Source organism: Budorcas taxicolor, chromosome 11 (assembly GCF_023091745.1).
Source record: "Budorcas taxicolor isolate Tak-1 chromosome 11, Takin1.1, whole genome shotgun sequence".
Taxonomy (NCBI): domain Eukaryota; kingdom Metazoa; phylum Chordata; class Mammalia; order Artiodactyla; family Bovidae; genus Budorcas; species Budorcas taxicolor.
The window spans coordinates 131,634,868-131,660,249 of record NC_068920.1 but is presented as its reverse complement, the minus strand read 5'-3'; the positions used below and the strand labels follow the sequence as shown (position 1 = coordinate 131,660,249).

Below are 25,382 nucleotides of genomic sequence, written 5' to 3'. Positions count from 1 at the left end.
AACTTCACTGTGTCACATTAATATATATTCCTTTATAGGTTATCACAAGATATTGAATATAGCTCCCTGTGCTATGTAGTAGGTCTTTATTGTTTATCTATTTTATTTACAGTAGTGTGTGTCTGTTAATCCAAAACTCCTGATTTATCCCTCCCCTCCTTTACCCTTTGGTAACCATAAGTTTGTTTTCTATATCTGTGAGTCTTTCTCCATTTTGTAAGTTCATTTGTATCATTTTCTTTTTAGATTCCAGGTATAAGTGATATCATATGATATCTATCTTTGTCTGACTTAATTCACTTAGTAAGATAATCTCTAGATGCAAATGGCATTATTTCATTCTTTTCAATATCATCTTCTTAATGTATCAGATGAGATACTGTATGTGAAAAGTGCATTGTTCAGTGTAAATAAATGTTGGCTAAACTTGTATTTAGGGCAGATACTTTGGTTTCTAATTCTCACTGCAGTATTTCTATTTCTGTGGCCCTTTCCCCTGTAATATCCAGTTCAGTGTGTGCACCCCTGGGGCTCTGAAGCTTCTGTTGCCTTCTTTCTGAGAGGAGAGTGAAATGGGGTATGTGGGGCAGGGAGGACTATGTGATCAGGGAGGACTGTGTGACCTGGTCTTCTGACCTTTGCTGACCCTGAGCACCCTGATATCTGGCTTCCTGATGCATCCTAATTCCAGAGCACTGATGCCCAGGGATTCTCTCTGCCCTGGGCCTGAGTATTGTCATTCCAGGCTCCAGGCCCTCCCAGAGAAGAGCCCATTATCTGAAGGGCAAGAGTAATGAACCTTGGGTCTTCTTCTTCAGGAGCAAAGCAAAGGCTGGGGACTCTGGGTGCCTCTAGAGAGGGACCTGGGGAGCTCCCTGGGGGTGATCAGAGTGCTGAGGGACTAGTGATCAGGAAAGGGTGCAGGCAGAGGTGTTCAGAGAGGGTGGTGTTCAGAGAGACCAGGGTACTTGGGTTAATCATTACTGTGCCTCATTATCACTGTGCCTGATGAGATGGTCGGATGGCATCAACGACTCAATGGACCTGAGTTTGAGAAAGCTCTGGGAGTTGGTGATGGACAGGGAAGTCTAGTGTTCTGCAGTCCATGGGGTCGCAAAGAGTTGGACTCCACTGAGCAACTGAACTGACTGTGCGTCAGGTAAAGCCCTGCCAACTGGAAGAACAGTCATTGTGACACAAGGGGTTGTGTGGCTGAAAAGGCATGCAAGACAGTGTGTCCACAGCATCAGACATGCCAGGCATGAAATGGTTTCAGCTTGTGATTGAGACCCCAGAGCCTGGCAAGTGGGAGGTGAGACACTTTCTCCATGTTGGCCTTCTGTGCTGATTCCTAGAATCCTGTCTGTTCTAGGCTTCCCTTCCCCCTGAGTTTCTGCTGTTCCTGCCCTCCTTCCTATCTTCCTCCCTGATTTTCTTTCCTTGATAGGCCCAGAGTACCAACTGCCGGCTAAATGCTGAGTGCGTGTGTGTGTGTGCACGCGTGTATGTGTATATGTTTGTGTCAACGCTGTGCCTGCAGCCACTCCCACCTCCAGCAGGCGTGAATGAAGCTTTGGCTCCCTGCCCTTACCCTTGGCCCTGCTTCCCTCTCCTTGTCTGGGTATGAGGCAGCCCTGCCAATCACGGCGAAGTCAAATCATTGACCTGGGATCTGGACAAAGCTGATGCTGAGCAAACTGTTCGATTGCTGGGGCAATGTGATGCTGAGCTCTTCCGGGAGGAGGGGCAAGTCATGCCCACATACCAGGTGACCCAGACCCATCCCCTGGACACTGCAAATAAAGACGCCAACCCCAGCCCTACCTCAGCCTCTGCCCTCTCAGGCCATGGTTCCTTATTTTTGAAACCCTGAGAGCCTTTCCACCCCCCACCCCCAATCCACTGTCCTTTCCTTGGCTGTTGATGCCTACTTGTTGCCTTCAGTGACTTTACAATGAGTCAACTTTGACCACCATGGAACAAGTGGCTGAAAAAGTTCAGAAAGTGCTGAGGGTACCAGCTCTCTATCTCCTCCCTGCTTAAATCTGTGTTTCCCTCTACATTTCTATTTTCTTGGTATCTGTGTTTCACTTTTATAGACTTTAGTCCCCCTTTCTTCCAGTCCTCCCTCTTGGATCCTTATTGTCATCCTATCAAGCAATAGTAATTATAATAAATATTGTTGCATACTACTTTATGATTGACCATGCACTTTCACATCCATTACCTTCACAAAAATCTGTAAAATTGGTGTTATTATCTCCATTTTTTTTTCAGATGGGAAAACGAAGACTTAAGATAATCATAGTGGTGGTGGTTTAGTCTCTAAGTCATGTCCAACTCTTGCAAGCCCTTGAACTGTAGCTTACCAGGCTCCTCTGTCCATAGGATTCTGTTCATAGGATTTTCCAAGAAAGAATGCTGAAGTGGGTTGCCATTTCCTTCCCCAGGGGAATCTTCCCGACCCAGGGATTGATCTTCCCCAGGTTTTCTGCACTGCAGGCAGATTCTTTACCAACTGAGCTACCAGGGAAGCCCATAGTAGCTTGCCCCAATACATCCAGCTAATAATTGCTGGATAATGCACTTCTATCTACCTACCTACCTATCTAGGACAAAGCTGCTTTCAGTCCTTTTTGGATTAAGTAAGCATTTGAATAAGTAGCTAAGCGAGAGTTTTGGGTCAGAATGAAGTTTCTCAAATCTGAGGTTCTTTCTACTGCACTGCACTTCTCTGTTCTGTTCACTTTTGTGATAACAGGATAGTTCTCTTACCGACAAAGAAGAAATCATACTTTCCCCAATGGGCTGGGGCTGGGAAACCTAGGCGTTTTTCTTTTCTCAGGAGCCTGGGGTGGGGTCGGGGGCTGGTGGTGCTGAGTGGAGGGGGCATCTCTGGCAGGATGGCATTCCTCATGTCCGTGAGTATTTCAGTCCCCCGTTTTGCTCTCTCTGCCTTCTTGGGGTGACCCTCAGGACCATAAAGCTCATCATGGCTCAGGTCCCAGGCAGACTCCCTCCAGCTCTGACTCTCTTTCTTCTCTGAAAGCTAGATTTTGCTATGGAGCCCCATTTCTTCCAAGCCCATCTGAGCCCCACCAGTCCATTGCCAGTGTCTCTATGGCCCACACACCCCCAGTCAGTCATCTCCAAGCAGTGTCTTTAAGTCTCAGATTCCAAGCAGCACTGGCTAAACACTAACCTAAGAGAATCATTATACAACCTCGCCTTTCCAGGTGTTGCGAATCCAAGATAATTGTTCCTTCCCTGTCTTTACTACTTCATGTTCTCTCCCCCTTGGCAGGTCTCCTTTAACCAGCTGATGAAAGGTCTAGGACAGAAACCTACCTCAATGCCTGATGAAAGGTGTAGGACAGAAACCTACCTCAGTGCCGGAGGCGACAGGTAAGCCAAGTTGGCCTATGACTACTGTGCTTGACCTGAATAACGTCTTTTAAAAATTGAATTTGAATGCTTTTAGGCGGAGATTGTGTCAGTTTGCTTTCCACTTTGCATTTTTATGTTGCCTAACCTCATAGGTATTTCAAGTTTTTCACTCCTACCGAGTGTTTATCATGGTGCCCAACAAATAGGAGGTGCTCCTCAGTGATAGTTTTCCCTTCATTTCCTCCTCTCAGGAGCAGCCTTAATAAACCATAGGCTTCTGCTTCCCAACCAGTGCCACTGACCTTGTATGTGTCCTTTTAGGTCTGTGGTGGCCTCTAGGGAGGGGACAGAAGATAGTGCCCTGGAAGGATTGAGGAACTGAAGAAGGTCTGTGTTTTCCACTGACGCTCAGCCAGAGACCTCTGTCTGTTCCTTCTCATAGGAACATCAAAGCCCCAATATCCAGCCAAAGCCCATCCCCCACCTCTCCCACCCCTCCCCCACCCAAATCCCTGCCCTGACATCCTCACAGTAGGTATGTATCTGGAATCATCTTGGTGGCCTCCCCTCCTAGGTGGCTGCTGGGAAGAAGAGGGCGATTGTCATTGGCACTTCGGTGGGACTCTGTGAGTATGAAGATGGGTTGTGTGGATCAATTTTACAGGAAGGCAGGCATAGGAGTGGAATAGCATGGAAGAGACATTGACAAGATTTATGTAGATTTAGCTTGAAAACAGAAAGGATTTGCATAAAGAAGTTTGATTTTATGATTAATTAGGATCCAGTTGTACACATGTGGATCAAAGGGAAGTTATCCTATCTTAGAATAACTGTGTACTGATCCATTTCACAACCAAAACTGAGAAGTCCAGGCGTCAGCCAACTATGTTGGTAGGTCAGTCCAATTGCTGCCTGTTTTTGTAAATAAAGTTTTATTGAAACAGCCATTTATGTTTACATATTGTCCGTGGCCACTCTCATGCTTTAAAGACTGAGTTGTAGAACAGAGGTCACAGGGCCCAGAAAGCCTAAAAAATTTGCCTTCTGGTTCTTTACAGAAAAAGCTGACCCAGGACTAGTTCCTTGCTACTTAAAGTGTGGTCCTTACACCAGGAGCATCAGTATTACCCAGGGTTTGTTAGAAATGCAGAATATCAGGCCTCCCCACCTGGGATTTACTGAGCCTGAATCTGCATTTTAACAAGATTCCCAGGTAGTTTGAGAAGCACTGGGCTAGAGGACCCTGAGTTTCCTCTCAGCTCCACAGCTCTGACTCTGACTCAGGATTCACTCAGCAGAGCCTGGACCCCAGCAAGGGCTGGGTGTGAAATGAGGTACGTGTGGAGAGCAGAACATTGACCTCATGGAACGTTCAGTTCAGTATGTTCAAACTTTCCTCCAGATTCCTCAGGGGAACTTGTTTAAAACGTTAAGTCCAGGGCTTCCCTGGTGGCTCAGTGGTGAAGAATCCACCTACCAATACAGGAGACATGGGTTTGATCCCTGATCAGGGAGGATCCCGTATGCAGCGGAGAGGCTGGGCTTGTGCACCACAACTGTTGAGCCTGTGCTCTGGAGCCCGGGAGCCGCAGCTGCTGAACTCATTTGCTGCAATTACTGAGGCCTGCGACCCCTGGAGCCCGTGCTCCCCAACCGGAGAGGCCACCATGGTAAGGGGCTTGTGCACCACAGCTAGAGAGTAGCCCCTGCTTGCTGCAGCTGGAGAAAAGCCCTCACAACAACAAAGACCCAGCACAGCTGAAAATAAATAAGTAAAATTTAAAAGAAAAAGAAAATGTAAAAAACGTAGGTCCAAGGGATTCCCTCGTGGTCCAGTGGTTAAGACTCAGTGCTTCCATTGCTAGGGGCCGCAGTGCAGTCCTTGGTTGGGGAACTAAGATTTTGCAAGCTACACAGCACAGCCAAAAACAAAAATAATAATACAAAAAATGTAGGTTCATGGGGTTCTCCCCTTCAAATTCAGATCCAGTAGATTTTAACTGGGCCCAGGAAATTGCATTTAAACAACATTTGGGGGTATTCTGATGCACATGGGCCCGGGGCAGCACTAGAGTAACCCCCTCATTGTGCCCATATCCCTCTCTAGGCTCCCTTTGTGGCAGGCCAGATGGATTACTGTGTGGATAACCCAGACGTCTTTTTTGCCAGTCCTGGTTGGTTTCAACCCATTGAGCATGGCCAGGTGAGCCTTCTGTAGTGAAAAGTCGTGTCCAGAGCCCCAGGGGAGGTTGGGAGGGAACCTGTGAAAATTACAGGATGATCAGGGCAAATATAGCCTTGTTCACCAAATCTCAAAATAAAAAAGTAAATAAAGGGTGTTTCTAGCTTAGAAAGCTTTTGGTTGGTCGGTTGGTTTGTTCTCTCATTTCAGAAAGGATTGAAGACAGCTTACCAAGGATAGAAAAATATAAGAAAGCATACATTGAAAGCAGAGTGAAGAGGCAAGAAACACAGGTCAGAGGACAGAATGAGCTCAGGAAAATGATCCCACAAAGACCAGTACTTTCATCTGCTGTGGGCCCCAAGCCTCTTTTCAAAGAAGTAGTGAATGCTGACTAGCCTCCTACTCTCTCTCCTTTCCCTGTTTTTCTTATTTTAGAGCCCTTTCTCCTTCATTCCACGAGCCCCTTGGGTCCCTCTCTGGCTACTCACATCCCCATCCTGTTCCCCTTTCCTGAGATCCCTGTGCCTCCAAATGACCTCCCTCTTATTCTCTGTCTAAACGGCCACTTTGAGCTCAAGAAGGTCAGCATATTAAACCAATAATGCTTAATTGTAATTCTGTGGATGCACTGCCTTGAGAGTATTAAAAAAACTTAAGAAAGGTTTTTGTAGGAGAGGTCTGATGTAGGCTTGAGGTAAGGTCCTGAAATATCTGAATTTTGGAAGCATCCTTGGAGATTCTGATGTACAGCCAGGCTGGGGAAACTCTGCTAAATAAACCATTGGAGTGGGCCTCCTGAAGAAGTAGAGGGTTTCCTGTTATTGGAGGTGTTTCAGCAAAGGCTTGTTGATTACTCAACAGCTGCTTTGTGTATCTGGTGGTGGTCTTGGGGAGAGGAACAGCTGAGTTCTTTTGGAGACTTTTTCAACTCTCAGATTTCAGGCCTGTGGTGTAATTCACATGAAGGTATAAATGATCTCTTTTAATGGAGGACCTTCCTTTACCAAAAATGTTTCTGCTGCAGTGGATGCTAATTTCAGGCACTGTGACTAAGTGAAATGAAGGATTTCAAACAATGTAGGCGTGGAGATCTTCCAGTTGTTTCTTAAATCAGTGGCTCCCAAACTTGGCTGATCTTCAGAGTCGTCTGGGAAGCTTTTTAAAAATACAGATTTGGGGGCTCCACTCCAGAACTTTTGAAGCAGATTCTCAGAGTGGGCATGGAATCCAGAAATGGGTAATTATTTTTTAAAAAAAAACAGAAAATGACAAATCTCCCCAGGTGATTTTGATGACCAGCCAAGTCTGGGAATCTCAGTTTTCAGCCACACAGTAAACACTGTCTCCTGTCTCTGCTTAGTTCTCCTCTGTCAGAGGTCTGTAGAAAGTTTCAGAAGTAGTTTGAGGACAAGTTATAGAAAACACTTTACCCAGTAGGTATATAACATACAAAACTTGTTTGACCCAGAAGTAATGCAGATGAAAAAAATATTAAAATAGTTCAAGAAGGGAGGGAGCCTTTCTGGAATGCAGTAATAAGAGGAAGTTAGGGAAGCCATAGACAGAAATAACTTTTTGAGTTCTTGCCATGGTGAGTAATTCCCAAATTATCCCCTTTCAAAGCCTGGAGAGTCAACCACAGAAGATCCCCATCCTTTGAGATTCTGTGGTTGCACCTAAGCAGATAACAAACCTGTTGCTCTCCTCATCCACACTTTGTCTTGTTCCTGATTAAATTATTCAAGGGAGCTTCCCAACTGTTAGGTGCTATACTTCAGACCTTGTAACTTGGTTCTCTCAGTAGGAACTTCAGCTAGTGAGGGGTTCACTATTTGGAGAGATTTCCAGAATATATTTCCAGGAATGGAAAAAATCTTCTGACGGACCCTAAAACTGAATAGGTGGTGATTTTGACATTTGGTTGATGGGCATTCCCTCAGGTACCTGCAGAGGGTGTAGCTACTGTGGTCATGGCAATGAGACCTGTGCAAGGACCAGGTCATGAGGAAGTTCTGGTCTCAGGCTGGAACTTTACACTTGAGTGTCGGTTTTGCTCTGGGCTTCAATTGCTGAATGTTTTATTAACCCTCATCCTTGAGGTTCAGGGACACAGTGCTCCTGTGGGCATCAAAGCACATCTCTCTAGGAAATTGTAGACCTCTGATACTAAAGCTGAAACTCCAGTACTTTGGCCACCTCATGCAAAGAGTTGGAAAAGACTCTGATGCTGGGAGGGATTGGGGGCAGGAGGAAAAGGGGACGACAGAGGTTGAGATGTCTGGATGGCATCACCGACTCGATGGATGTGAATTTGAGTGAACTCTGGGAGTTGGTGATGGACAGGGAGGCCTGGCCTGCTGCAATTCATGGGGTCGCAAAGAGTCGGACACGACTGAGCAACTGAACTGAACTGAACTGACCCCAATCCCAATGTGGTCTTTGATCTTGACTCCCATCTGAGGTCCTTCCTTTAGGTTCTTACAGACAATCCCCCCTCTGTCTCTCTTTGGGCCCTAGAAATGATCCCATTGAAGACTGGAGTTCAACATTCTGACAAATAGCGGAGCGGATGCAGAAACTGCAAGAGAACTAGGAAGCTTTTGTGATCAATCCTGCAATTGAGATGAGATCTGCCACTGCCTCTATCCCTTGCCCCCAACTCAGGATGGTTTGCCATTGAGGGCCTCTGATTTTAGTTTCCATTACATCTTGTCTGGATTCCTGGCATTGTGTGTCTACTGAAATGTTGTAAATCACATCCTATTTTCTCATTTTGTTTTTCGTCTTAAGATGTGTTATTTCTGTTCTGGCCCTGTCTCTTAAATCAGTAATTGTTAAATACCTATATGGTCTAGGGGAAGTTTTTATTTAAAGACATTCTTTTGCATCTGTGTGTGTGAGTGTTGTTTTGCTAAGTTCCTTCAGTCCTGTCCAACTCTTGGCAACCCCGTGGTTGTAGCCTGCCAGGCTCCTCTGTGGGTATTCTCCAGACAGAAATACTGGACTGAACTGCCATTCCTTCTCCAGGGGATCTTACGGTATAAAAGTATCAAGTAGACTGGTGAACTGCTTTATGTCTCTTTTATATGTTTAAATTTCAAATATGGTATTTTAAAAATAATGGGATGCAGTTTCATTCTTCTGCCTTTCTAAAAGTCTCCAGAATTGACTTGGGCTTTCTAAGCCTCCTGTGCTCCTGTTCCTTTTGTCTCTGGATTGTGACTGCATCATCTACTCACTAGCATCATCTACTCTTCTTTTCACCATACAAAGTACCTTAACCAAATCCCTGATCCTCTCTGCCAGGGATGGACACATCTGTGACATTTCCTTGACTTTCCTTCTGTGAGATTGGAAGGCAGGAATTCCATATCACCCACAAGTTCTGTATCTTTCATCTCCCAGGGACTTATTTCTCCTCCTGTCTGCAATTATTTACTTTTAATCTCCTTTTCTCAAACACTACTTTTTATCATTCTCTTTGCTGTTATCTCTTTATCTGTTTGGTGTGTCATGTTACATAACATGTTATGGCTGCTTCATCGGTCTGTCCAAAGAACAGGAAATGTGGTGTCTGGATTAGTAAACTGCTATTTAAAAAGGGAAGGATGTAGGGGGGAGAAAGTTCTTGGGAAAAAGAAAAATCCTCTCTGAAAACCTTTATCCCCAAGTAATGGAAGACCCATTATTCTGGCTTTGTCTCCAAAGTCCTGAATGTACCATAGAAATGACCAGAGGGGGGCTCTTTCTCTCTCTCTTCTCTTCTCTCAGTTACACTCTCAACCCAGCGTTCCTCCTCACAGCACACTGGGGGCCACTAGTCCTACAAACACCTGTGCAGTGGCCACTAACCAGAGCACATGTCCAAGAGCCACTGTAACCAGGCTGCATGTGCAGTGGTCACTAACTAATAAACGCCAGGACCCTCTTTCCACTCCCAGATTCTCCTGGGTGTCATCACCACTCCCCAACCCGAGGGCCTCAGTGACTCCTTCTGGATGAAAGGTCGAAGCGCCGCCAACATCCTTCTGGAAGCCCTGTTGCCAGCAGCCCACAAGACTGTGGACCATTGCAGCATCAGGACCATTGGACCATTGTAGATGGGGCTTTGCAGCATCTCCAAGGTAGGGAGGATCTGGACCAGAGAGAGATCAGAGTCGGGCAGCTGGGGGGACAGTGCAGGTGGAGGAATGGCCGATCCAGACCTGGAGACTGGGCTTAGCAGCAAGACTGAGGCCCTGTTGGTCCTTCCCTGAGAAGGGAGCTGGCTGGGGACACTGGTGATCCCATGGCACAGTCACGGCATCTGGCTTGTTCCCAATGGACCCTGGGTTCCTCATGTCCAGACCTGATCCCTGTGCCCACCTGGGACATCCAAAGCTAACATGGCTTCTGAGAGTCTTTGCTTTGGGGATGGTCCAGGCCATGTGGGGTAGAGGTCGTATTGCTGTATGCCTGCTCCCCTCCCCAGGGTCTCTTGCCTGGCTTCCACATGGTTCACTTACCTCCTCGTCAACTCTCTGATCCCATCCTCCTCTCAGTGCTCCGGATGCTCTCTCCCACTCTCCTCTTTAGCCTTCTTCCCACCAAAGCCCTTCTTGCCCTTCTTGAATGCAGTCTAGCCCTTCTTCCTGCACCTCCACCAGGGACCAGCAGAACTTGGTTTCAAGGGAATTGTGCCTTTCCTTGAATTGGGTGGCAGGGACCTAGGTTTTCTGAAGGGTGCACTGGGCCTGCCCTGGGAGATAGTCACCTTTCTCCCAGATGCCTTTTGGAAATCCTGCAGACATTTGAGTGGGCTTCTCAGGTGACCTATGGTCAAAGCCCCGAGATTGCCACCCTGATGGAACAGGCCAGCACCAGGTATGTAGATATATATTTGGAGGGAGGAAGTGGCCTGGGCAGAGAATGTTCTGAAAGCAGGGGAGACTCTATGGGGTATGTTAATATGGGAAGTTCTGGGGATGGGGGCCTGTGTGTCAGAGGGTCAGGATAGGCTTTTGGTTCATTTATTCCTATGCTCTTCCATTTGTAATTTTCTCTGATCTCTGGACTTTTTTCACTGTGATCTCTCCTCTCACGTCCTGACCTCTGACCCATCCTCAGCCTGGTGAGAAAGGCCAAGTGTACCTGGTTGGCTGGCAGACCCTGGGCATCATTGCCATCATGGATGGAGTAGAGTGCATGCATACCTTTGGTGCCAATGGGATTCCTGTCCAGACTTTCCTCCTGATTCTTCCTGATCCAAACCAATCGCTCTGCTATCCAAATTCTTTCCTACTCCAGCCCATGGCAGGGTGCCTTATTCAGTGTTCATCCAGCTCTATCTAGATAGACATTCAGTCAAATGCTCCTTTTGAACCTTCACTCAGTCCTTGATCCCTTGCTTAGCTATGGCCTCCCATGTGTGTTACTCCACACCCTGCAGCCCACTTGCCACTTTCCTCCCAGTCCAACTGACACCTTCCCAAGCCTGGAACCTTCCTCTCCTATGAAGCCTCTCACTCCTCTCTCCCTGATTTCCTAGATTTCCGAGATGTCCATGGCTTTCTCATTGCTGATCGCAGTGGCCTGTTTAACTAGGAGGCTGAGCTTATCAACCAGGTGGAAAGATGATGGGATGTGGGGAAGTTGGGAAGATAACTAGTGTGCAGAGGGTGGGAGAAAAGAGGAAAGTGGAAACAGATAGGGGAATACTATGGGATTCCTTTCTAGAGCAGGGGAAATGGGTTAAAGGTCATGAGGCTTTGGGGCAGCATGGAGACAGTGTGGGAAGCTCTGAATTCACCCCCTCAACCTGGCTCTAGTCCAGAGCTCTTCCATCAGCTGTGTCATCTTGGGCAAAATGCTTTTTATTTCTTTGAGTCTTGGTTTTTTATTGTGCATCTGTAGATAAAAACTCTGGACTCAATGTCCTCTAAGGGCCACTTTGGTCTCCAAGTCTGTGTGCCAGAGTTTTTCATGGGAGGGATTCTCTCCTCTTTTTCTGCCCCAGGGTCCCCACTTCTCCTTCTCCCAGGAAGACTTCCTGACTTCCATCCTGCCGTCCCTCACAGAAACTAACACTGTGCTCTTCATTTTCACCCTGGATGGTGAGAGGGAAGATGGGAATGGTAGGATGAGGGGCTGGAGGCAACAGAGTGACTCAGAGGGACTATCATTTCCAGGTCTTAGGGTGCCCGCTCAGAGGTGGGGGCAGCAGTATGTATCCTGACTGGGCCCCAGGGCAGGAGGAAGAGCTGCCAGAGAGCCGGCCCTTCCACTCTGATGGCCTCTCCCTCTGCTTAGACGGCCTCACGGAGGTGCAGACACTGGTGGAGCAGGGGAAGGAGACCTCCAACACCCAACATCCAGGCCTTAGCACACAGCACCGTGGGGCCGTCCCTGCTGGTGAGGGGCCAGCCTTGAGGAGGGGACCCCGGGGAACGGTGACAGCCAGGTCTTCCTGGAGATGCTGTTCCTGCTCCCCCATCTCTCTCCAGATCCCTCTGAAGAAGCCCTTCCCCTCCATCAGCAGCATCACACGGCCACTGCTTTTCTTCAGATATGAAGGGAACTTCATCCAGGTATGAGGGATGAGGAGGTCACGTCTACAGTGAGGGGCACAGAAAAGGAGGGATCCCAGGAATTAGAAAACCCAGGGCTGGGACTTCCTTGGTGGTCCAGTGGCTAAGACTCTGCTCTTCTACTGCAGAGCACAGGATCCATCCCTGGCTGAGGAATTAAGATCCCACATGCCGTGTAGATGGTGCTAGTGGTAAAGAACCCGCCTCCCAATACAGGAGATGTAAGATATGTGGGTTTGACCTCTGCGTTAGGCAGATCCTCTGGGGAATCGACATGGAAATCTACTCTAGTATGCTTGCCTGGCGAATCCCATGGACAGGAGAGCCTGGTGAGCTACAAAGAGTCAGACATGACTGAGCCATTAACACTTACTTATGCTGTGTGGAATGGCCAAAAAAAAAAAAAAAAAAAAACAAGGAAAACCCAGGGCTGGAGGGTAGAAAGGGTTGTTTGACTTCCACAAAGCTAGCTGGGCAAGTTCTTGTGTTACCAGGTCACTAAGCAGAGTTTTCAAGTCAATAGGCATTCAGTCAATGGGCATTCAGTTCTCTTGAGAAAAAAGCAAAAATACAGGATGGGCCACCAATCAGCTGACAGATACTCTTCTGTCCTTTTTCACAGGTTAATTATCAATGCTACAGTCATCTACACTATGCAGAAGCCTTTGAGGCACACATTATTTTTTTTGCAAGTTGTCCTATGAGTTCACTGCAGATAACAGTACACTGATTTATGACCAGTACAAGCACTGGTAGTAACAGTAGCAATAATAATCACTTTGGGTGCACTTTGCAGTTTTGGGTTTGGAGTGAGCACCAGGATGTCTGGATGCCACTTCAGCTCTGCTTTGTGGCCCAAAAGAAAAAGCAGTTTTACATATCTCTGGTCCTCAGTTTTCGCACACAACATCCCTTATCCTCCAGGGGGCAGAACCAGGCCCCTGAAGGCTGGTGCTGGAGAGATGTGGTCTCATCCATTATTCAAACCACTCCCTCCAGGAAGCTTCCCAACTTGACCAGACAACAGCTGGCGTGCTGCTTACCTGCCCTCAGAACTCAAAGGAAGTCCCTCTGCCCCTGAGCATGGAATCCACACTCCTTTCAAAGTGTATCTTTGTCTTTCCTTCTGAATGGTGTTCATTCATCATATCCCTATATCTCTTGGCATGCTTTCCACATTCACTATTGCTTTCGAGCTCTCACATCTCTCAGAAGTCTTTTCCAATTACCCCCACCTTGTCTAGACCCCTTCCTTTTATGTTATATACTTCTTCACACTTATAGGTTCCATTGCATAGTCATAATACCTCATACACAGAGGCCATTGCACTTTACAAAATATTTCATGTATGTTATCTCAATTCTCTTAACAACCTCCTAAGGATTGTGTGTTCCATGTCCCCATTTCCCAAATGAGAAAGTTGAAATGAAGACATTAAGGGATTGTAATCATGACTACACAACTAAGACAGACATCAGGCTTTTTAAAAATTAATTATTATTTTTTGCTGCACTGGGTCTTCATTGCTGCAGGTGGGCTTTCTCTAGTTGCGGTGAGTGGGGCCTACTCTTCGCTGCAATGTACAGCTTTCTCCTTGCTGTGGCTTCTCTTGCTGTGTAGCACAGGACCTGGGCTTGTAGGCCTCGGTAGTTGCAGCGTGTGAGCTCTAGAGTGCAGGCTCAGTAGTTGTGACGCGAGGACGTAGAAGTTCCACAGCATGTGGAATCTTCCTGGACCCGGGATCGAACCCATGTCCCCTACATTGGCAGGTGGATTCTTATCCACTGGCACCATCAGGGAAGTCCAGGAGTCAGGATTTGAACCCAGTTTGAACCCAGGTTTTGTGACTCTAAATCCGTGGTTTATTTCACCATATGGTATATATTTCAACCATGTTCATGAGTTGTGTGAGATTCTTTTATTCATTCATTCAGCAAATAGTTTTAGAATACCTGTCACATACCAGGTACTATCCCAGGGGTAGGGGATATAGTAGGGAATGATAATCTGTGATATTTTAAAGAACTGCATTTTTAAAGAAAATTATAACTATGATAGCTATATATTTTTTTATTGTCAAAACTTTCAGAAATACAGAAATCAAAGAGGAAAGAAACCATCCATAATTCATCTTCTTCCAAGAAAACCTCTCAGACAAATTTTAGAGAATATCTATTTTTTAGTGCATATGTAAAATATTTATATAAAAAATAGTATACTCGGCATGCTGTTTTTAACTTGCTTCTCTATTTAAAATTATAAACACCTTTCTGCACTAATGTTATTTACCTCATAATTTTATTTATTTACTTATTTGTGGCTGTGCTGGGTCTTGGTTCCTTTGCATGAGTTTTCTCTAGTTGTGGCGAGTGGGGGCCACTCTTTGTTGTGGTGCATGAGCTTCTCACTGTGGTGGCCTCTCCTTTTGCGGAACACAGATTACAGAGCACAGGCTCAGTAGTTGTGGCCCATGGGCCCAGTTGCATCCATGGCATGTTGAATCTTCCTGGACCAGGGGTTGGACCTGTGTCCCCTACCTTGGCAGGCGGATTCTTATCCACTGCACCACCAGGGAAGTCCCTACCTCATCATTTAAAATTTTATTTATTTACTTATGTAGTTATTTATGGCTGTGCTGGGTTTTCTTTGCTGTGTGCAGGCTTCTCATTGGGGCGGCTGATCTTATTGCAGAGCACCAGCTCTAGGGCACTTGGGCTTTGGTCGCCGTGGCACATGGGCTTGGCAGTTTCAACTCTGGGCTCTAGAGCACAGGCTCAGTAGTTACGGCCCAGGGGCTTAGTTGCTCTGAGGCACATGGACTCTTCTGACCAGGGATCAAACCCATGTTTCCTGCATTTGCAGGTGGATTCTTTACCACTGAACCACCAGGGAAGCTCTCTGCTTCATCGTTTTTAACGTCAGTACAGTATTCCTTAGAATGGATGGACCATCATTTTTTACTCTAACCCCAGTCATCAGATGCTATAGTTTCAACATTATGGCTTTTATTAAAATGCTGCATAGAATATCCTTATACACACATTTGACACTCTCATTAGTATAAACCTCCAAAAGTGGAATCACTGGGTTAAAGTATGTCTAAAATTTTAAGGTTTTTTGATGCATCTTGGTACCTCCAAAAAGGTTTATAAACAGAGGGTAAAATTGGTTGTTCCCCCCACACCCTTAAAATATTAGGTAATATTGTTCTTTTTAATCTTTGTTAATCAGCAAAGGGAAAAACAAAAGACAGTGTGAATTTATATTCCATTACTATAGAGATTGGCTGCTTAAAGATATTTGTTGGCCTTTGAATATATGTGTGTGTGTGTGTGTGTGTGTGTATATATATATATATATATATTTTTTTTTTTTTACTGCACTTTGCAGCATGTGGGATTTTAGTTCCCAGACCCAGGATTGAACCCATGCCCCCCTGCATTAGAAGCAATTTTTATTGCTTCCTGAATATTTTTATCTTTTTCTATTGCTTCTTCGTATCTTTTGGGCATATTCACCCATTCTTTTTTAGGGTATTTTTTTCTTACTAATGTATAAGAGGGAGTATATATAGCAAGGATGGTAGCCCTTTTTTCCCGGTCTATATTTTCCCCTGGTTTATTATCTTTAATTTCTATGTTTCTGATGTAGAGACACTTTATTTACACTTTTTTACATAGTCAGATCTATCAGTTTTTTTGTACGTGTTTGTGTGGTTTTTGTCTTTTGGTTGATTCTGGTTTTTTATCTTTTAAATGTACTGACATTGTTTAAAATAAGGAGGCTTCTTTTAAAGCTTATAAATCTTTAGTTGTAGAAATATTTTTGATGTAAAATCTGCCCACACTTTTATTTTGAAAACTTTCAAATCTGCAGAAAAATTGCAAGAATAGTACAATGAACACCCATATGCTTTTCGCTAGATTACCAGTCATTAACATTTTGCCACATCTGCTTCATCTCTTTTTTCCCCTGAATCATTTGAAATGTAATTGGAGATATGATACTTGACACAAATTACTGTGTTCCCTAAGAACAAAGGGCATTTGTCTCCATAATTGCCACATAATTATTGCTCAAGAAAATGACAATTAATACAACATGATTATCTTATACAGACTATATTCAGATTCCCCCAATTATTCTTGTATTGTTTTTATCTTCCGGATCCAGGATCTGATCAAGAACAATGCGTTGCATTGCATTTCATTATGTTTCTTTAGTTTCCTTTAATCTGGCTAAGTCCCTCAGTCGTTTTTTATGTTTTTCATCAAAACAGTGATGTTTTATAAGTCTAGACCAATTGTTTCCCAGTATGTGCCTCACTTTGGATTTGCCTGATTGGTTTTTCATTATATTCACCTTAAATTTGGGGGCAGGAATCTTGCATAGATGTGGCTGCTCCTTTATCACTGTATCACATGGGGAGGTTCCTGATAGCAGTTTGTCCCTTTGTTTGGTGGTGCTATGCTTGATCATTTGGTCAAGGTGATATCTGTTAGGCTTCTTTTTATCTTATTCCTCAGCATCTTTCACCCATGATTTTAGCATCCACTGATGATTCTCGGTTGAATCAATTATTACTGTGACAGTTTTCAAATGGTGATTTGCTATTTCTACCCTTCTGTCTACATTTATTAGTTGGTGTTCTTCTGTGAAGAAAATCTCTCTTCTCTCCCCATCTTATCTACATTTGTTTAGTACTGATATGAACTCATGAATTTTTGTTGCTCAGTGTGTTTTAATCTATTCCTGTTATTACTCATTTTAATGCTCAAAATGCGAGCTGATTCAAGCTGGCCCTTGTGTTCTTGTGACATATCTATCCACATTAGCATTTAAACACTCTACTGTGCTGCTTTCCGCAAAAAAAATTTTCCCTGTTCTCTTATGCAACATACATACTCTTTTATGCCTTGTATTTTTGCTTAACAAGATATACTGACAATCTCTCTAGTTTATAAATCTCTTCTTCATTATTTACATGTGTGTGTGTGTTTATGTACCCAGGGGAGAATAGTATAATTTACAGTTGACTCTCTGTATCCATGGTTTCTCCCTGTCTACATGTTGTTGTTAGTCACTCAGTCATGTCTGACTCTTTGTGATCTTATGGACTGTAGCCCTCCAGGCTCCTCTGTCCATAGGATTTGCCAAGCAAGAATACTGGAGTGGGTTGCCATTTCCTTCTCCAGGGGATCTTCCCAACCCAGGGATCAAGCCCACATCTCCTGCGTTAGCAGGCAGATTCTTTATCAATGAGCCACCAGGAAAGCCCCTCTCCACATGTAGGAACACAAAATGTAGGGGCACAAAAATGTTGGCCCAAGTTCACCTTATACTTCCCCTGGTTCCAGGCGTGGAATCAATTATTTTCCAAGGAACCCTGATTGTTAATAGAAATTGATATTTAGAGAGCTAGGTACTTGGTATGCTCACTGCTCCTGGCTTGTTTTGCCTCCAAGCCCTTTCAGTAGAAAGAAAAGGAAATATATAAAGACATATGTTTTCAAAGACACATATATATATACATGTACTCTGCTCCAGCATCATCAGTATATTCATGCATCTGTTCAGTCCTGCAGTGAATACCCGTTTTGGAACTGCTACCCTTGTACCACTGCCATCAACAAACTTACCAAGAAGTAGTCAAGATTTTTGCAGTTCTTTTTGTCCTTTGGTCATCCCACTCAAGATAGATAAAGTGTTCAAAAGTCACTTGTATTATTTTTATTTTCTTTGTGGTTATTAATGTGAGAAACAGGTTCATTTGTTTTTATTTCTTTTCAATTTCAGATTTTTTTTCAGTGTTTGATCTAATTTCGTCTTTTGAACATGTAAAATGTGAAAGTAAAAGTCACTCACTCAGTTGTGTCTGACTCTTTGCAACCACATGGATTATACAGTCCGTGGAATTCTCCAGGCCAGAATACTGGAGTGGGTAGCCTTTCCCTTTTCCAGAGGATCTTCCCAACCCAGGGATTGAACCCAGGTCTCCTGCCTTGCAGGCAGATTCTTTACCAGCTGAGCCACAAGGGAAATATAACATGATTTAAAAGTCAGAACTTAAAAAGTTGTCTTCTTCTCTATTCCTTTCCTCCCATTCCCACTCATTCCTGCAAGTAACAGTTTCATTTGTGACTGACTTCTCCTCCTGTGTCTTTTTTACCAAAAAAGCGTGCGTGTGCGTGTATGTTTTGCACTTCTTTCTTATACAGGAAGCAGCTTGCTATATATACTCTTTTGTGCTTTTGCGAGGCATACTGAAAATAACTGCACTTTGGTTTATAGAACTCTTTTTTGAAAAGCATCTCTATTTTTATTTTTTAAAAGAAAGTGGTTTATTTATAAATTTATTTTTTAACTATTTTGGCCATGCTGTACGGCTTGTGGGATGTTAGTTCTCAGACCAGAGATTAGCAATGAAAAGCATGGAGTCCTAACTATTGGAGTCCCAGGGAAGTTCCTATAGAACTCCTCATTGTTTTTCACGTTCAGGTGTGCTCTACAAGTGCAAAGTTATTTGGGTAGTCTCTTCTGCAGGGCATTTGAACTGTGTGTTTATGTATATACATGCTGCTGCTGCTAGGTCGCTTTAGTCCTGTCTGACTCTCTGCTCCCCTATGGACTGTAGCCTGCCAGGCTCCTCTGTCCATGGGATTCTCCAGGCAAGAATCCTGGAGTGGGTTGCCACGCCCTCCTCCAGGGGATTTCCCCACGCAGGGAGTCTCTTTTGTCTCCTGCATTGGCAGGCAGGTTCTTTACCACTAGTGCCACTTGGGAAGCCCTGTAAAATACATGAAATACACTCATTTTCTAATCATATGGTGGTCTTGATGATCCCTTGATTGTGAATTCTTTATAAATTAGAGATATTAGTCCTTTACTTCTGATAAACAAGTAACAATTGTACAAGGCAGTGGTTAGGGGCACTGACCCTCTGTACAGTGGAAAATGGTATAACTTATAGTTGACTCTGTGTATCCATGATTTCTCCTTATCCACATTCCTGGCATAGAAGCATTGTGGTACTGTGTATTTATCATTGAAACAATCCGCGTATAAGTGGACCCTTGCAGTTCAAACCCATGTTGTTCAATGGGCTCTATATATTATATTTTCTACGAGTTTTAACAATATAAAAGTTTTTGCTTTAATATTTCTGGGGTAAAACTTATCAGTCTATCTTTTATTGAGTCTGTATCTTGAGGAACAGAAAGCACCCCTCACCCTGCCCCCACCCCTAGACTGGAAAGGAACTCCATCTGTGTTTTCTTTTAGTACGTGTTTTCTTCTAGTGAAAGTGGTCTTTCTCTTGCTGTCTTTTATTAAAACCATTTTTAAAAATGGAAGTCCGTTTATTTTCAATGTTCTATTAGTTTTGGGTGTACAACAAAGTGATTAAATTATATAGTATATATAATTCCTTTTCAGATTCTTTTCCATTATAGGTCATTATAAGGTATTGAATGTAGTTCCCTGTGCTATGCAGTAGGTCCCTGTTGCTTATCTGCTTTATATATAGACATGCCTAAATGGTAATCCCAAACTATCATTAGGAGCTTATTCTTGTGTATAGGGTGAGGCATGGACTCAATTTTATATTTTTCTGAATGACTATCCAATTGTCCCAGTATAGATTTTTAAAGTTAATCTTTTCCTAAGTGATTTGAGATGCTACCTGTATCAAACACTCAGTTCCCAGGTGCAATGGTTTATTTCTGGAAATTTGTGTCTGTCTATTGATATGCTAATATCATACTGTTTAAATATAGATACTTTATGATATATTTAATGTCTGATAAGGGCCATGGATGGAGGAGCCCGGTGGGCTACAGTCCATGGGGTTGCTAAGAGTCGGACACGACTGAGAGACTTCACTTTCACTTTTCATTTTCATGCACTGGAGAAGGAAATGCAACCCACTCCAGTTCTTGCCTGGAGAATCCCAGGGACGGGGGAGCCTGGTGGGCTGCCATCTATGGGGTTGCACAGAGTTGGACACGACTGAAGTGACTTAGCAGCAGCAGCAGCAGCAGCAGCAAGAGCTAGTCCTTCCTTCAATACTCTTCTGTATAACTACTGCCCTTTTTCCACATGAACTTATTTTTTTCTAAGATTTATTTATTGTTATTATCTTTGGCTATGGTGGGTCTTTGTTGCTATATGCAGGCTTTCCCTAGTTGCGGCAAGCTGGGGCTACTCTTTGTTGCAGTGCACAGGCTTCTCATTTTGGTGGTTTCTCTTGTTGCAGAGCATGGGCTCTAGAGCACAGCCTTAGTAGTTGTGGCACATGGACTTAGCTGATCCGAAGTATGTGGGATCTTCCTGGACCAAGGACTGAACTAGCGTCCTTTGCATTGCAAGGCAGATTCTTAACCACTGGACCCACAGGGAAGCCTTCCACATGAACTTTAAAATGAACCTGTCTAGGTTCAAATATATAAAACGTAAAATATTTTTATGTTTGTGTGTGCTCAGTTCTGTTGGACTCTGCAACCTCATGGACTGTAGCCCACCATGCTGCTCTGTCCACGGAATTTCCCAGGCAAGAATACTGGAGTGGGTTGCCATTTCGTATTCCAAATGGTTAGTGATATAACTCAGATTTGATTGATATCTCCCCAGCTGCATAGTCTGACATGTAGCCAATAGCATCAGTACTGCATACTGGCCAGCTTTGTTCTGATTGGTCAGATTTCTGTTCTTAAACTCAAGAGGGTTTGTTGATCACTTGAGTATTTTCAGTATAGGCCTTGCCAGGGGTTTGTGTGACCAGCTATTTATAGGGCTGCAGAACAAGGAGGTAGTAGTAGTAGTAGCCTGTTTCCTCAGCCTGGTTAGAACCAAGTACTTAATCCCCTCAGTTCCTTTACTGGACTCCTGGTACCCTCAAAGATGTTACAAATGCAAGCTATGAGAGCCAGGAACAGGTGATAATTAATACAGTCCCATGTATTTGTACAACTTTTCAATTTTCATTGTGATTTCATATCCAGGAAATGATTGTGGCTCATTACTAAATCAGAAGACCTGGATTTAGGTCCTGATTCTATGTTTCACTATGAAGTTATTTTACTTCTGACTTCTAGTTTCTGTATATGTAGAAATGGGTATAGAAAAAATCTATTTCATAGGATTGTTTAAAGAATTGAATTAATTTTTCAATAAACATCACAGTAACCATGGTATTGATCAGTAACCATATATCAGCCATTACCAAAGCAAATTTTGTCTGCACTTTTGATCCCTGGATTCCTGTCTTATAAGATGACCCTGTTTATTCTGCTGCTTTACTGATCCCTCATTTTCAATATCCTCATATATCTGCCCTATTTAGAAGTTCCAGCATGAGCTAAGCACCAAGTGGGTGCTGAATACAATGAGTATAGGGGCCCATGTGCTTCTTGGGCAGATCCTCCAAAACCACATGTTGGACCTCCTCATTCATAACTCCAAGCTCTTCTGGTGAGCCTTGGCCATGCTGCAGGTAGGGTGTGATGGGGTGAGGTTGGGTGAGGCCTGGCCCCAGTGCCTAGGCCGCCATAAGAAGCATATTTCAAGGAATGGAGATGTGTAGATGTGAAGCCTGACTTTTCTTCTGTGCCTCTCCTCCTCCTCCTATCAAATCCGTCCTCCTCTCTATCGGTCTGTGTGCACACATGGATGCGTGTTTGTGAAATTATAAGTATTAGGCAAGAGTCCCAAGGTAGCTAGATCCAGATACGCAAAATGATGTGCTCTAGAACTTTCAGCCCTTAGCTCTGCTTTCCTCTGGGTCACTCTTATTCTCAGGCAGGTGTTCTCCACTAGGTGGCAAACTGGCCACCAGCAGTGCCAGCCTAACATCCTATCAATCCAGCAACCCTGGTGGAAGGAGAGTTTATCTGTCTCTGTGATTCCTGCAAATACCTGAGGGAGGGTTCTCATTGACTTGTCTTGGTTCACATGCCTATCCCTTAGCCAGTCACTGTTCTTTAGGGGAAAACAGCCCTCTGCCTAGGCCTGGGTCATGTGTTCTAATGGAGGAAGGGGCAGGAAGTGAGCGTCAGTCAAACATACGTCACATGTGGCTATGAGAATGGGGGAACAATAATTCCCCAGAGGAAAATCAAGGTGCTGATGCCAGGAGGAGGAGAAACGGATGCTGAGCAGATAGCACAACAGATGGTCCTGAAAGTAGGGTTGCTAGATATAGCAAAGAAAAGTACAGGACACTGGTTAAATTTGAATTTCAGATAAATAAAGAATAATTTTTAGTGTAAGTATATTCCACGCAATATTTGAGACATACTTACACTATATATATATATATATATATATTTTTTTTTTTTAATTATCCATCTGAAATTCCATTTAGCTGGATACCCAACATTTTAATTTTCTAAATCTGGTAACTCTACATGAAAGGAATCAATCAACAGTCATTTAGTGAGCAACCACCAGGGCCCCAAAACAACTTTTTTAAGTGAGTAAAACCAACCAGTCAACTGGGAAAAAAAAATTCCTTCATGCTTTTCTTGTTTCCAAAGTTGGGGCAGGTCAGGGGGCCCAGAGTATATATGATCCAATCCTTGCCACCCCAGTATGGCCCAGCTAATGGAGGAGAGACAAAGCCAACACTTGAAACAGAGAACAATTAAGTGTCAAATTGCATGATCCTTACTGAAGTCCAATAGAATGTCAGAGAAAGTAGAATCTAGGCACTATAGCAAAGCAGGTTTCACAGAAGAAGCCATGTTTGAGCTAGGCCTACAGGTTATGGCTCGGGAGAGGTGAAAGGCAGGGCATTCTTGTGAGAAGGAACATTAGCTGAGGCCCAGAACAGGGATTAGGCATGACATGTAGGGGAAAAAGATCTGGAGTCATTTTCACAGAGTGGTGAGGGGTGATGCAGGAGCAGGAAGGCGATAAATTGTGGAAGATTAAAAACCAGACAGGAATTTAGACTTGCCAAATGTAGCTAGATCTGTGCTGCCCAAGATGACAGCCACTGGTCATATGTGACTACTGGAGCCCTTGAACTGAACTGAACTCTACATTTTGTTTAAAAAGTGAAGTAGTGTAATTTTTTTCATTAAATACAACTTTATTCTTTTGGTAGGACTTTATTTCACTTTTGCATTGAAATTCAGTGCCTGAACTGAAATGTGCTGTGATTGTAAAATGAAAACTGGATTTCAAAGACATGGTACAAAAATATTATAAAATATCTCACTCATAGTTAATTTTTAATGCTGTTTACATGTTGAAATAATATTTTGGGTATATTGGATGAAACAAAATGACCAAAATTTATTTCACCTGTTCCTTTTTTAATGCAGTACTAGAAAGTTTTAAATTACATATGTGACTCACATTTTATTTCTATTGAACAGAGCTGAACTACATAGAGAGGAGAAGGGTGGTGAAAAAAAATAGAAGCAAAGTTTGCAGATGAACAGTCTTACACCAGCATAAAAGATGGATGTGGTTTGGGAGGAAACCAGAGGGAATGAGTTCAGTTTAAGATGACCAGCCTTTTGGGTTGGTGGGATGTGGCCAAAAATGTGATCAATTTGCTATTAATTTTCCAGTTTAACCCAGCCGATCAAGGCCCACCACCAATGCTTTTAGCCCAATTTTCCTTTATATCTGGGGATTTGAGTTTGGGATTGCTTACCGGGATGAATTCTCTATGACTGGTCTTCGAGATCCCAGCCTCCCCATCTCCTGATTGTTTTTCCTTCCTTGACCTCATTCTCAGCTCCCCTGGCCTTCTAGCCCAACATTGACCTTACTGCTTCTTCCACAGCGGTTCTTAAGACAGCCCAAGCATGATGGTTCGAGAACCTCCTTCAGGTGATCCACTTCCCTCAGCCACTGTTGGATGATATGCAGGAAGCTCCCATCTTCCATGTCGAGGTTGCACATGAGAAGGAACAGGTAACTTGCCAACTGCCAGTCATTTAGGAAACACCGGTGGCAACCCACTCCAGTATTCTTGCCTGGAGAATCCCATGGACAGAGGAACCTGGCAGGCTACAGTCCATGGGGTTGCAAAGAGCCGGACACGACTGAGTGACTTCACTTTCACTTTTCTGAGTGCTTACGGTGTGTCAGGAACTTGACTTGGCACTGAATTTACAAAGCTCAGGGACACTCTGCCAGGAGTTCCCTGTTCATGGAGGCAATGTGGGTTGTGACAAGTATCATGGAAGTGTGAAACAGGTACTACAGGAGTGCAGAAAAGGGGTCTTTAGTTTTGGCTGGAGGGGATTAAGGAAAGAGAGGGAGAAGAGGTCTTTGAACTGGGTCATGAACCAGGCCTGGATTAATAGGAGTTTTCTGCGTCAGGATGAAGGCTTTTCTCTGCTCTTGACCCACCTCATTCTAATTTCTAGTCTTTGGGAAACTCCCTTTTTTTCATCCAACCTGGTAGTTCTGACTCCCACATTGAGTACGTGAGCTCCTCCAGGGTTCTTCCTCAGATGACCTCGTCTTCCCAGGCTTCAGTTCTCTCTGCCTCTTCTCTACAGGTGATCCCCATAGCCTTGCTGAGCCTCCTCTTCCAGTGCTCCAATGCTCTATCCGCGAGGCCCAGGCATACCTGGCTGCAGCTCTGTCTGTGGGGCTGTCAGGAGCGCCCTCTCTCGGCCAAGTCGGAAGTGCAAGGCAGACCCCCCTGGAGACTCTAAAACCTGCCCTGCCGTGAACTGGTGTTTGTGGGCGCGTGGAGGGAGCCAGCCCAGCCCAGTCCACCCCCTGGAGACTTGCTGGGCCAGCAGCAAGTGTGGTGGGAGGAGAGGCCCATTCTTCAGAAACACCAGCTGTCCGGGGTGGGGAGACGGTTTCTCTCCTTTGGGGAGAGCTTGCTCTGCAGCTGGTGGTCTCCACTTCCCCTGGCATATTCCGATTTCAGAAGTAAAGCTCAATGTCTTCTTCTGAAAAGTTAACTTCCCCCTCTCAGTTGATCAGAGTTAATAGATCAAAGTCAATAGATCAGAGGGGAACAGGAAGAATGGCATGTGTTTGTCCCAACAACAGGCTTGTTTCTGTACTTCTCCACCTACCTCCCAATTCCATTTACAGTGGCCACTGACTCAGATATTATTCCAGCTTCTTTACATCCCCCCATCTCCAACATGTAGGTACAAATGTGCACACACACACACACACACACACACACACACACACACACACACACACATACATGTATTTCACTTCTATACAGGATCACACAAGGCAGGAGCAGTAGGAACTT

The 25,382-nt window shown here is 44.3% G+C and overlaps 1 protein-coding gene across 1 annotated transcript; it reads left to right on the top strand.

The window, feature by feature from the left end:
* Window positions 1–1,252: 1,252 nt before the first annotated feature.
* Window positions 1,253–24,833, top strand: GCKR (glucokinase regulator). The gene is given in 25 exon segments (XM_052648263.1): window positions 1,253–1,312; window positions 1,614–1,656; window positions 1,659–1,768; window positions 1,945–2,021; window positions 2,861–2,921; window positions 3,305–3,405; window positions 3,709–3,755; window positions 3,758–3,774; window positions 3,962–4,013; window positions 4,966–5,057; window positions 5,495–5,545; window positions 5,547–5,590; window positions 8,090–8,191; window positions 9,540–9,643; window positions 10,318–10,439; window positions 10,679–10,773; window positions 11,098–11,176; window positions 11,568–11,664; window positions 11,861–11,907; window positions 11,909–11,962; window positions 12,055–12,138; window positions 21,480–21,629; window positions 23,969–24,064; window positions 24,658–24,696; window positions 24,699–24,833. Coding segments are annotated over 25 exon segments (1,959 nt in total).
* The last annotated feature ends 549 nt before the right edge of the window (window positions 24,834–25,382 follow it).